Source organism: Carassius gibelio, chromosome A6 (assembly GCF_023724105.1).
Source record: "Carassius gibelio isolate Cgi1373 ecotype wild population from Czech Republic chromosome A6, carGib1.2-hapl.c, whole genome shotgun sequence".
NCBI lineage: Eukaryota > Metazoa > Chordata > Actinopteri > Cypriniformes > Cyprinidae > Carassius > Carassius gibelio.
Window position 1 is genome coordinate 30,849,833 of NC_068376.1, and position 11,777 is coordinate 30,861,609.

General features: G+C 37.5%; 1 protein-coding gene across 1 annotated transcript; it reads left to right on the plus strand.

Moving 5' to 3' along the window:
• The first annotated feature begins 1,732 nt into the window (after positions 1-1,732).
• Positions 1,733-5,163, plus strand: LOC128015178 (transcription factor Sp7-like). The gene is made up of 2 exons (XM_052598854.1): positions 1,733-1,892; positions 3,156-5,163. Exons 1-2 carry the CDS (start codon positions 1,872-1,874, stop codon positions 4,479-4,481), a joined length of 1,347 nt encoding a protein of 448 aa, XP_052454814.1. The 5' UTR covers positions 1,733-1,871; the 3' UTR covers positions 4,482-5,163.
• The last annotated feature ends 6,614 nt before the right edge of the window (positions 5,164-11,777 follow it).

Here is an 11,777-nt window from a genome sequence, read left to right on the forward strand (position 1 = left end):
AGAAAATAAAGAATGAAATTACATGTTTATTTTTGAAAACAATTTTAATCTTCTCTCCCCTCATTTTGGAAAAAAGCAAACACCCACAAGGACACTCAAAACCAAGATGGGCTGTCGGAAGGCCGTTCCAACTGTTTATTCACTTGATGGATGTCTGTAAGACCGAGCGAGACTCTTAACAGCGGACAACATCTGTGCGATAGAGAAAAAAATCAGTCAATTTCAATAAAATGATCAAATTGCATTCAAAGTTTATATACAAGGCTAAAAAATGATTAGTTTTGTCCCCAAAAAGCACATTTACTAAGGTTCTGGAATACATAATTTCCCCTTTTTAATTGTTTATTACAACCATTTTGCTATTATTTCTCATATAAACTGCATAAAATGCAGTGTTGTTTCTCTTTAATAAGGTGAGAGTTTGTTTTAGCCTTTAAATTGTCAGGATAACAGCATACTTTCCTCTGCATCTGTTCTCTACAATCATTGCCACTCGTCATCGACCGAAACCACAAACAAACACCGCTTGGATAAAACAGGACATGATTCACTTGATTTAGATCATCATTGAAATGCATTATTTAAATTGTGACACAATTATCATAAATGGCATTTTTGCATCATTTTACAAAATTATTTTGTGTAGGATTAGTGTGAAAACATTCTTAAATAAAATGGATTATAACTTCATCTGGGCGATTTGTGACATCTCGGTATAAATCAAATAATGAATCTGAAAAAAATAATAATATAATGTGACAATGTGGAACCAAAGGCATGCATGCAAATGAAGTAATATTGCATATTTACACGAGTTGCTCTCTTTCAAGATTTAAAGAGTAGATAGATGGATGGATGGACAGATCATAGATAGATCAGGCCTAGTTTTGGCCAATATGTAAGAAATACATTTTATTAAATTACAGAATTCACTAAAATGCTAAATGTTTTGGACTAGAAACCAACATGCAAAACGACTAATAGTGAAAACAAGCATTTGTGCACTTTGTAGTGGGCGTGTTTTTGTGACATATCAGGACACAACTCTGTATAATGTCATGGGTATGATACAGGTATTACAAGGAGAGGGTGACTTATGAGGACATAACCCATGTCCCCATTTTTCAAAACACTTATAAATCATACAGAATGAGTTTTTTTGAGAAAGTAAAAATGCACAAAGTTTCCTGTGAGGATTAGGGTTAGGTGTAGGGTTGGTGAAGGGCGATAGAATATACAGTTTCTACAGAATAAAAACCATTACACCTATGGGATGAACACACTTTACACAAAAACAAACGTGTGTGTGTGTGTACCAGTGGTTTTGAGAAATTCATTAAGACATTTTAATCAAAACACAAGATTTTTGTGTCAGATTCGAGGTGCAAGTGTATAATAATGTGATACGTAATTACAGTTGCCTAGTTCGCGAAGGAACAGCATTTCTACAAATTAAATTTATTGCAATTGAATTTTTTTGCGGTTATTCGAAAAGGAGTTGAAAAGGCATGCAGGCTACACATTAAAAAAACAACAACTTTGTTTTGAGACCCCCAGCTTTATGATTTGACTTATTTTAAGGGGTTCAGAATTTAATCAGGAAGATCAACCCCATAACTCGCAATCTGATTTAAAGAAGGCTACCCATCTCTCTCTCTCTCTCTCTCTCTCTCTCTCTCTCTCTCTCTCTCTCTCTCTCTCTCTCTCTCTCCCGGTCTCCGGTCAGTAGGGGGCGGGTCTCCCGGTATATCCGGGTCTCCTCATAGAAGAGTCGCTGCGCTCCGGAGGAGTTTATTTCAGTCAGTCTCTCCCGGACCGCGATCTTCTCCTGCTGCTTTTGGACTGATCTTCACAGGACTGCTTCCTCCGGGATGGCCGCGTCGATTCTGGAGGTATGGAGAACACAGTCTGATCTCATCTATGTTTTCAGTGCTTTATATCGGATTTTATAAGCGTCAAGTGCGCGGTTTGAATTAGTAGCATTATTGTGCATTATTGGTTTACATATCTTTGATTCTGGTTACTCGTTAATCAGTAAAAGTTATTTTGACTCATTTATTTAGCTCAAATTGGATGAACTACGAGATAATGTCATTGCAAATATAAAGAAAACACATGCTCTCTTAAAAAAATTAATTTAGTTACAACCAAAAAGGGTTTTGCATTCATTAAAGAAACTTTTAAAGTTCCTCAAAACTTAAATATATATATATATATAATTCTGTAGACCTTTAGAATTCGTTTTAAGAACATGGACACCAATGCACCAATCAAATAATGAAAAAATGACCAATGATGTGAATAACTGGTGTACAGCAATAAATGTAAAAATGGGGTTCTGAACCTAAGAAGCAATGAAAACCAAGCTTTATTGGTTTTGTCGCAACACAATCCAAAAACTTCCAAACTTTCGACCAGATAGTCCAACTCAGACACTGAGTTATGAAAAAACTAGGAGACATAAAACTCTTGCGGCGATGGTTTTGGATGTTGGCATCAAATTTAAGCTCCACGCGGTAAAGCTGAGCAATTAACCTGGAAACGGGAGCAGAACCCATGCCAAGACGAACCGCAAACACTCAGAGGGAAATATCATCATCACACACTCCTTCATTTATCATCACTTCCCAGCGGAAAATAGGGTAGACCACTGCCATTCCAAATGAAGCGAGGTCCAACCGTAGTCTGTAACTTTAAGGTGACATTTGGACTTAACATCTTAATTTAGAGTTGTGGGAATCCTAAAATTCCAATCTGCTTTTTAATTTAACCTTTAAAACAGAAAGCATTTGTTATTCAATCTTGAATTACTCATTGTTGACCGTAAACATGGTTACCACATGTGGCTGTGTTCATGCACTGGGACGAAGCGTGTTAAATACTTGTGGAATATGTGTGTGTGTGTGAATAGTTGGAAAATAACTGACCGTTTTATTCTTGTGCATCTGTTCAAATTGATTGACAACACAATTAGAGTGTTCTAAACTAATCGATTGTTTGTTCTTCCAAACAATATCATATTATCAGGTTAAGTTCACAGACGGATTGTCACTATGGAGATGTAAACATGTAACTCCAGGTTCAACCTCTTTTATGCTACATAGGATCATTTGAAGCGATGTAGATTGTGTTCTGATCTCTCATTGTCTTCTCAGGAGGAAACACGTTATGGATCCAGTCCCTTGGCTATGCTAACCGCCACCTGCAACAAGTTTGGGAACACCAGTCCAATCCGAGACTCCGCCACGCCCGGAAAAGCGGGAAGCACGGTACCAGTTAAAAAAGCCTACAGCATGACCTCTGAACTCCAGAGCCCTAAGAATAACGTGCGAGGCAATGAGGGCATCGCGGACTCTTACAGCGGCTCCTTCAGCTCCGCCGGGGGTTTGCTCACCCCAACCGGCAGCCCTCCTCCAGCTCCCACAGGAGCGTACGGCTCCGAATACAACCCGTTCTCCAGTTTCCAAACCTCTAGTGCCTCTCAAGACCCTTCGCTCCTGGGGACCAAAGCCACGGCGGACTGCCTGACCAGCGTCAACACCTACTTAGACATGACGCATCCCTACGGCTCCTGGTACAAAGGCATCCATCCCGGAATCACGGCTGCTCCTGCGAACGCAACATCTTCTTGGTGGGACGTCCACACCAACTCAAACTGGCTAAGCGCGGGACAACCTCAACCTGAGAGCCTCCAAGCGCCCTTGCAACCCGTCGGACCTCAAACGTCCCTCAACCCTCAGATGGGTAGTTACACTCCTGATTTTACGTCTCTAAACCCAGCGCCATATTCTTCCGTAGGCTTGAGCTCGTCCTCGCACCTGCTCCAGTCCTCACAGCACATGCTCCCGCAGGACATGTACAAACCCAAACCCGTCCCATCTTCTGGAATCCTGGACAATTCCTTGGGACTCAAACCGGTTCGGGGATCTCCCGGATACACCGGCGGATCTACCACCGGAAGGTCTTCTTGCGATTGCCCGAACTGCCAAGAGTTGGAGAGGCTTGGTGCCTCGGCCGCATCCCTGCGCAAGAAACCCGTCCACAGCTGCCACATTCCCGGCTGTGGGAAGGTCTACGGCAAGGCCTCGCACCTCAAAGCCCACCTGCGTTGGCACACGGGCGAACGACCGTTCGTCTGCAACTGGCTCTTCTGCGGGAAGCGGTTCACTCGCTCCGACGAGCTGGAGCGTCACGTCCGCACCCACACTCGCGAAAAGAAGTTCACTTGTCTCCTGTGCAACAAGCGCTTCACTCGAAGCGACCACCTCAGCAAACATCAGAAGACCCACGCGGAAGCCAGCCTTCAAGGGAAAGCTCCAGAAGAGGAGACCGAGCCCAGAGGAACCGAGGAACCGACGGATTCCGGTAAAGTGGCTCCTCAGGGGCCCGCGGGAGGCATGCAGGACCCAACAGCTGTCGGAGAAGAAAAAAACAGCACGGGGAACGGTGTGGACAGCAGTAGTGGGCTGCTAGAGATATAAAAGCATTGTGAGAGGAATCGGATTAAGACTCTGACAAGCGGAGCTACTGTTGCATTGGTGCTAAGCTGCATACAAACTGATATCCTATGCAAAAAAAATAAGTTTTTATTATGCAATCTGTTTTTAGGATCTAGTTGAATGTGCTCCACCGAGAGCAGCGCACCATTTGAACAAAAATGCCAGGTTTTGGGAAAAATTAATTGTTTTACAAAGAACTTTAGACACAGAGATGCCTAGATTTTGGGAGTATTTTAAAAATGTTTTAATGTCTACAAACTATTATTGAATTATGTCTCATTCTTTGTTTGAAATTCCTTCTTTTTGACAACTTTCGGGGCTGTTTTTGAAGCCATCGTGTATCTGACATTTGGGTTTCCAATCGATGCACATGTGATCTGTTTTTATTTAATTAAATTTGATTTCTTTTATTTTTTTAACCATGAACGCTTTCTTGAGGACTCATTACTTTGATAGAACTGATCAGGACGTAATCTTGCGATCTGGTGTACAGTGAAGCGTTTTCTTTTATTTCATTATCGGTCCTGTTGTTTTATTTAATTTCCTATTTACATCAAATCTAATTTATGTTTTAAATTATGAGACAATGTTGTGTTTCACTGTTTTTGCTGAATGGAGGTAGACCATGAAGCAAGTCATTTATGAATAAATTAAGTCTTCTCATTCATGTGATGGTTTTATTTATTGTTTATTTGGACGATTTCGATTTGAACTTCCTTTTTTAAAACAGAAGTTACATCTTAAGAAGGACATTACGTTTGAAACATCAATTTTTGTTGTAAAATCCTAAATAAATAGTGGAAATAAGATCAGTGAGACAGATTTCTGTTGATTCGTTACAGTAAAAGTCAAACGTAAAACATGTACGGTAATTTAATTAAGCATTGAAACCACTGTTTTACTTTTTTGTGCATTTCACAACATTTTCAAGAACATCTCAGGTCTTATTTCACCCTAAAATCAAAGGAATTAAAATATGTTATGCTTAACCTATGACCATAAATTTTCCCCACGAATTATCATTACTGTAATACAAAAACATAATAATAAAATAAAGTCAGTGGGAAAGTTTCAAGACCTCATTGTGTTTAATTCATGCTAAATGTACATGAAATTCACACGAATTGATGATTCTCATAACTTTAACACTTTTTTTATTGCAGTAAGAAAATACACTGCTGAGAATAATCAAGAATGAATCTTTCAGAAGTGATGATGTCACAGTGCAACACATCTCAATCACCCTAATTAGCCGAAATTTGCTGCATTTACATAAAAGTGTGCTTCTTGACATTTTGGGTTGAAATATGTTTTCCCTCCACATTTATTCAACGATGCATCTGTTTTTAATATATTAAAAAAGAACATATCAGCAACCATCTAACTGCATGCTGGGGATACATTACTGGGTTGTGTAAAAAACAATAATAATTGTAAGAAAACATCTTTATGTTCAGGAATATGTCATGTTGTGAGGTTTGGCCAGTATCTCGATCTGAGACGCAGCATTGAGGATGTTATAAATCAAATGTATGAATGCTCACAATAAGTTGACCACAAAGTGTGAGTAAAGCCTTTTTTCTCCAGAAATGAAGTGTTGAATGTTTGGCAGTGAGTAATGGTTCGTGAAGGGAAGGAATATAAAGCCAGATAACTCTTGAGTCTTACGGCTCAACAAATGCTTTAATTAGTTTTTGCAGCACAAACAAAGCAGAGCTCTCAGTCACACAAAGAGTCTCTCAGAACGCCACTCGAGGAAATTAAACCTCCCCCGCTGTCTGTGAGGACCAATTACCCCCCTCCGGCCCCACCGATGGACAATTACCCCACATAACGCTCCAAGACGCCCAGCGCGGGACAGGAGATGATCGGAGGAGACGACTGACCACTCAACAAACTAAAGAGAGGAAATTATTACAGGGAGGCCTTTTCAAGTTTAGTTGGTTATTTAATTCATTTATTTTGTTTAATTTTATTACAGTGCTTGTGAGGAAGTGTATACATATATATTCTTTACAAATATTTTTTTTTTAAATATTTTTATGAAATTTAGTTTTATGAAGTTTTAAAGTATTATTGTGAGAATGTTTCACATTCGGGATCTTAAATGACAAGAAGGCTGTCAACATCTGAATTTGAAATTTTAATTAATTTCACTATTTTTATTTTATGCATTTTATTTGATTACAGAAGAGACTGCTTTTACAGTGATGGTTTTTAATTAATTAATTTTATTATTATTATTTTTTTACAGTGCTTCAAGGGAAGCACTTAAAATTCATATTTTTATTCTTTATGAATTTTTGTGATTAATTCAACTTAGGTGTGCCTTGTGTGTTATATTTGTGGCTTTTATAATCTTTTTTTTTTACATTTCCCACTTACATTTTGAGAATATTCTACATTCAGATTCAGATGTTTTTATTTATTTTTCTATTTTCTGAAATAATATATTCCTCATAAACAGTGAGGGTTTGCTTATTTATTTTGCATTTATTTTATTTTATTACAGTGCTTGTGAGGAAGCACATGAAATATCCCTTTTTTATTTATTTATTTATTTTAAATGATCTCAGCTTATGCCTTACACATGTTGTCTATTTCAGTTTTTTTTATAAATCCTATATTTTTAAGACATTTAAGAATAATTTTAGGTATGTTTTAAAGATTAACACAAAATTGAAAATGATTTTTTTTTTTACTTTGTAAATAAACAAATAAAACAATTATTGGTGTACATTCTGTAATAAATAATTAAATAAACACTATTTCTTTCTAAGTCTTTCTACTTCGAAAAGTCATGTTTAATTCACCGTGTTACTTCCTTAATTATTCTTAGAGCAAACTGTTTCTACACCAATTTTGGTGTCTACAGAATTGCAATTACACCTTTTCCTTTTTATTATTTACTTTATGTAGTAAAGATTTTGAGACACAGCAATGGACTTTTCCTGCATGAGAGCAGGTCTGTGTGAATTACAAAACTGATGAGAAGTGCAGGCATGATACTGAAAACTACAGAGCCAAAGCTGTGAGATCCGGAAGCATTGCACACATCGCAGACTTTATTTTAATGATCAAATGCATGCATCACCCCTCACACAGCGCTCTCTCCTCATCGACTGCTCTTTGACTCGTGTGTATGGTTCTCATTTACTGGCTCTAATGAGCTGGAGTTGAGGTCAGCTGGTATAAAGCATCCCGGGCCGGCTCTATCATCAGGGCCTGACATGTTTATGGTGGTCTGAAGTGGGCTGGCGGTCGCGTCCGCAGCGGGTGGAGGGTTGGGTGGGGTGTGTGTCCGTGGGTGGGGGTGCAGGAGCTTTATATGGGGGGTACAGGAGGGTCCGTGGCTTCTGACTATTATTTTTGAACTTTTATACTCCCTTTGGTGGCGGTAACCTTGTTTTATTTTTGTATCTTTCTGTTGGAGGGGGAAAAAAAAGGAAAGACGAGGATCTGCCTCGAGTGAAGCCATAAAAAGATAAATATACTCAGAGCCATGAGAGAGAGAGAGAGAAAGAGGGAAGCACAAACTCCTCCCGTTCGTCTGTCCTCCTCAAACGTGACTCTCAGATGGTCAGTGCAGAAATACTAACTAGATTTTTACAGTTTCTTGTGCATGACTTGGATTCCAGGGAAGTGGCTTTTTAGGTGTTTTTATTGGTCAAGAACAACCAGTGAGGGAGGAGCTACATGAGAACATATTGTGTTAAAATACAAGCGTTATGGAGCAGGTCAAACTGACCCTAAATTAATTTAATATACAGTACCTTAAAGAGAGAGAGAGAAAGAGAGAACATATTTTAAAATGTATTCTTACAAATTTTAGAAAGTTTTTTATTTATATTATATATTTTTTTCTTTTTACATTTTATAAACACTATGTTTTTATATATTTAAATGGAAATTAAATGTAACTTTGCATGCAGGTTAATGATCCTAAATAGGAAAATAAATCACTAAATTTCAAGAATAAAATCATTCATTATCCAGTATTTCCAACAAACCAAAAAAAAGTTTAATATTAAATGAATACATAAATGCATAAATAAAAAATTACCCTACCAAAAATCTCAGTTTTAAAAACATAACAAATCAGATGTAAAATATAAAAAAAATTACAAACAAATTATAAATGAATGAATATCAAAAAGCTGTATTTAACAACTTTTATTATTATTATTATTACTTTTTAACAGTAATAAAAAAATGTAAAACAGAAGTTTGGAAAAGCACTTCTGTGTTTTCCTGAAGCTCAGTCTATAAAAAAAAGAAAAGCTTTGGTTAAAAGCATCTGCCAAATGCGTAAATGTGAAAAAAAACAAAAAAACATAATGCATGCATAATGCTTAGTTTTTGTGCAATTGCCATTAATCATATAATTGTATGCACATTCCTTGTGACAAAACTTTGCATGCATATGCATACTATTTTCATTTTTTTAAGTTGTAAAACAAGGATTATTGAAATGATCCTAACTGGAAAAGTCAGGATAATGCATGCTTTTGTTTGCATGCATTTGTAGCAGAAAGATGAGCAGGATTCAACTTTGAAGTAGGCTTAAAGTGGTAGTCTACAGGCCTTTATTTCCTCTGGTGACGCCCTGAGGAGCGGGAGCGGCAGATTTCCACAGGTGTGCGCAGGTGAGCGCCTCTTTGTTTTAGGGCCGATGAGGGGCGTGTGATGCCTCGGGCTCTGCCTCGTCCAACAATGACTGCTAAACAAATGATGAAGAGAAAACTGGGTAACCTAAAACAAGAAACCCAGGTCGGGGAAGGTCAGATGGAAAACTGATTAAGAAAAAGGAAAGAGAGCATTGAGTTTGGCAACACAAATGAAGATTGATCATCATTAGCTCATTTAAATTAACTGTGTTGGCAACGTCCTGGTGAATAGAAGCACTTATCTGTGCCTTTACAGGCTCCAGTCTGTAACTGAGCTCTCAAATGAATCAAACGCACCACTAAACGAACCAATTCTGTTTATAGGAACTGTGGGCAGGCTGTGGCAGACTCCATGCCCCTGTAAAAAGATAATATGTTCCCTATTAAATGTCCCCTGAATGACAAATTGCATCCAGCAGAAAAAAAAAGAAATGGAAGTTAGGGAAATGAGCTGTGACATTTCAAAATAGAAATTCACTCCTAATTCCTTAAGATTATAATTCTTGACCTTATATGAGTTCTGTGAGTTTTACACTCATCTGTGTTGTTCAGAAAGTGTTGAACATTGTTTAATTCTTTCCACATTTATTTTGGGGCTTTTGCATTTTGACAGAGCAGACAAACACAAAACGAAGAACTACTGTGATGAATAAAAACTATTCAAATGCAACTGTAACTTTATATCCCACAATTCAGAGTTTTATTTATTTATTTATTTATTTGCAATTCTAAAATAAAGTTTGAGTTTCATAATTCTGACTTTTTTTTAACAATTCTGAGGAAAAGTTAAGTGAAAAAAAAAAATAACAAGAAGAATCTGAATTCTGAGATACAAAGTTGCATTTATTAACTCACGATTCTAAGAAAAGTCTGAATTGTGTGATATAACTTGTGATTGTGAGATTAGTTTTTATTCCATGGTGGGGAAAAAAAAACACAACTGCATAAAAAAAGTCAGAATTCAAAAGTGTATGTATATATATATATATATATATATATATATATAAATGTGACTTTTCTCATTTTTTTTTCTTGCAATTCTGAGGAGAAAGCTTTTTTAATTTTTTCATTCCAAGGTTTCCATAATTAAAAAAAAAGTGCATATAAAGACAGATTATAAATATTCTTGTAAATATTCATTCATTCAAGAGTAAACTCAAATATGAATAGGATTTGAAATTCTATAGTAATTTATAATCATTGATGATAAAAGTAATCAAATAAATAAATAAAACATATTTTCCTGACTTGCTATTAATACTTTAGGCATGAATCATATTAAAGTTTAATTTTGTTGTTGTTTGCTGTTGCTTTCTATCATCAGATGTGTGCTACTGCCATTTCTTTAGTCTTTTTTGTCTCAGCATTTTTATCTCAGCATCATTTGTGACCCTGGAGCACCAAACCAGTCAGAAGGGTACATTTTTCTGAATATATCTGAAAGCTGAAAAATCATCTCTCCATTGATGTGTGGTTTGTTCGGACTGTACAATATCTGTCTGAGATACAACTATTAGAAAATCTGGAATCTGAGGGAGCAAAAAAATCTAAATATTGAGAAAATCATCTTTAAAGTTGTTCAGATGAATTCTTAGCAATGCATATTACTAATCAAAAATAAAGTTTTGATATATTTACGGTAGTAAATTGACTAAATATGTTCATGGAACATGATCTTTACTTCATATCCTAATGATTTTTGGCATAAAAGAAAAATGTTTGGCTCATACAATGTATTGAAGCTATTGCTACAAATACACCCCAGAGACTCGAGACTGCTTCTGTGCTCCAGGGTCATGTTTATAAAACAGTGAGGCCATATTTAAATTCTACAAGCAGTTTCTGATTGCAGCTTTGGGTTCCTTTTAAAATGCAACCCGGAGTACAACGCATTAGAAGAAAACGGCATAAACAAATGTTGAGAGAAATTAAAACTTGATAGGAAAATAGCTTTAGAGTGGGCGAGAGAGAGAGAACGAGAGAAAGAGAGAGAGAGAGAGAGAGAGAAGTGGAAGGATGTTGAAGTGAGTGATTTGGGTTGGCAGGGTTCTGGTGGAGGCGTGTGGTGGTTCAGAAGTCCTCCAGAAAGAGGCGCCAGTGTGTCCAGCAGGAGCCCTGACCATGAGCCACTTCCCCCTCGTCTCCCCCCCGGAGTCACGGCCACAACGCCCCCCTCATCTCACCCGCTGGCAGGACGAGGGCCGCTGCCACCGCATGCTTCTTTAATATCCAGCAGATATTGAAATATCTTTGTGGGTTTGCACACACACACACACACACACACACACACTCACAAGTGTTTGCCATCATGCACGCCGGCGTATAACCCAATACACACATGCATGCACACTCAGACACAACTGTTTGGCATCATGCACGCTGTTGCACACACACACAAGCATGCTAACTTTGCATGCATTTGCGCACACTCACCACCCAAAATAAATACATAAACTCAAATCATCTCATTCTCTCATTTAATGCCAAGAGTGGTTAGAGAGACATTTTAACATGATGTTACAGCACGTAATGGGAGGATGAAAAATGCTCGACGCTGCACAAACCGGTTTGGCTTCTAATAGCAAGACAGACTTTAAACAACTGCAACGCT

Coding starts and splice junctions, on each gene's coding strand:
- LOC128015178 (XM_052598854.1), top strand. CDS start 1,872: ATGGCCGCGTCGATTCTGGAG. Junction 1,893..3,155: donor TGGCCGCGTCGATTCTGGAG/GTATGGAGAACA, acceptor TTGTCTTCTCAG/GAGGAAACACGTTATGGATC.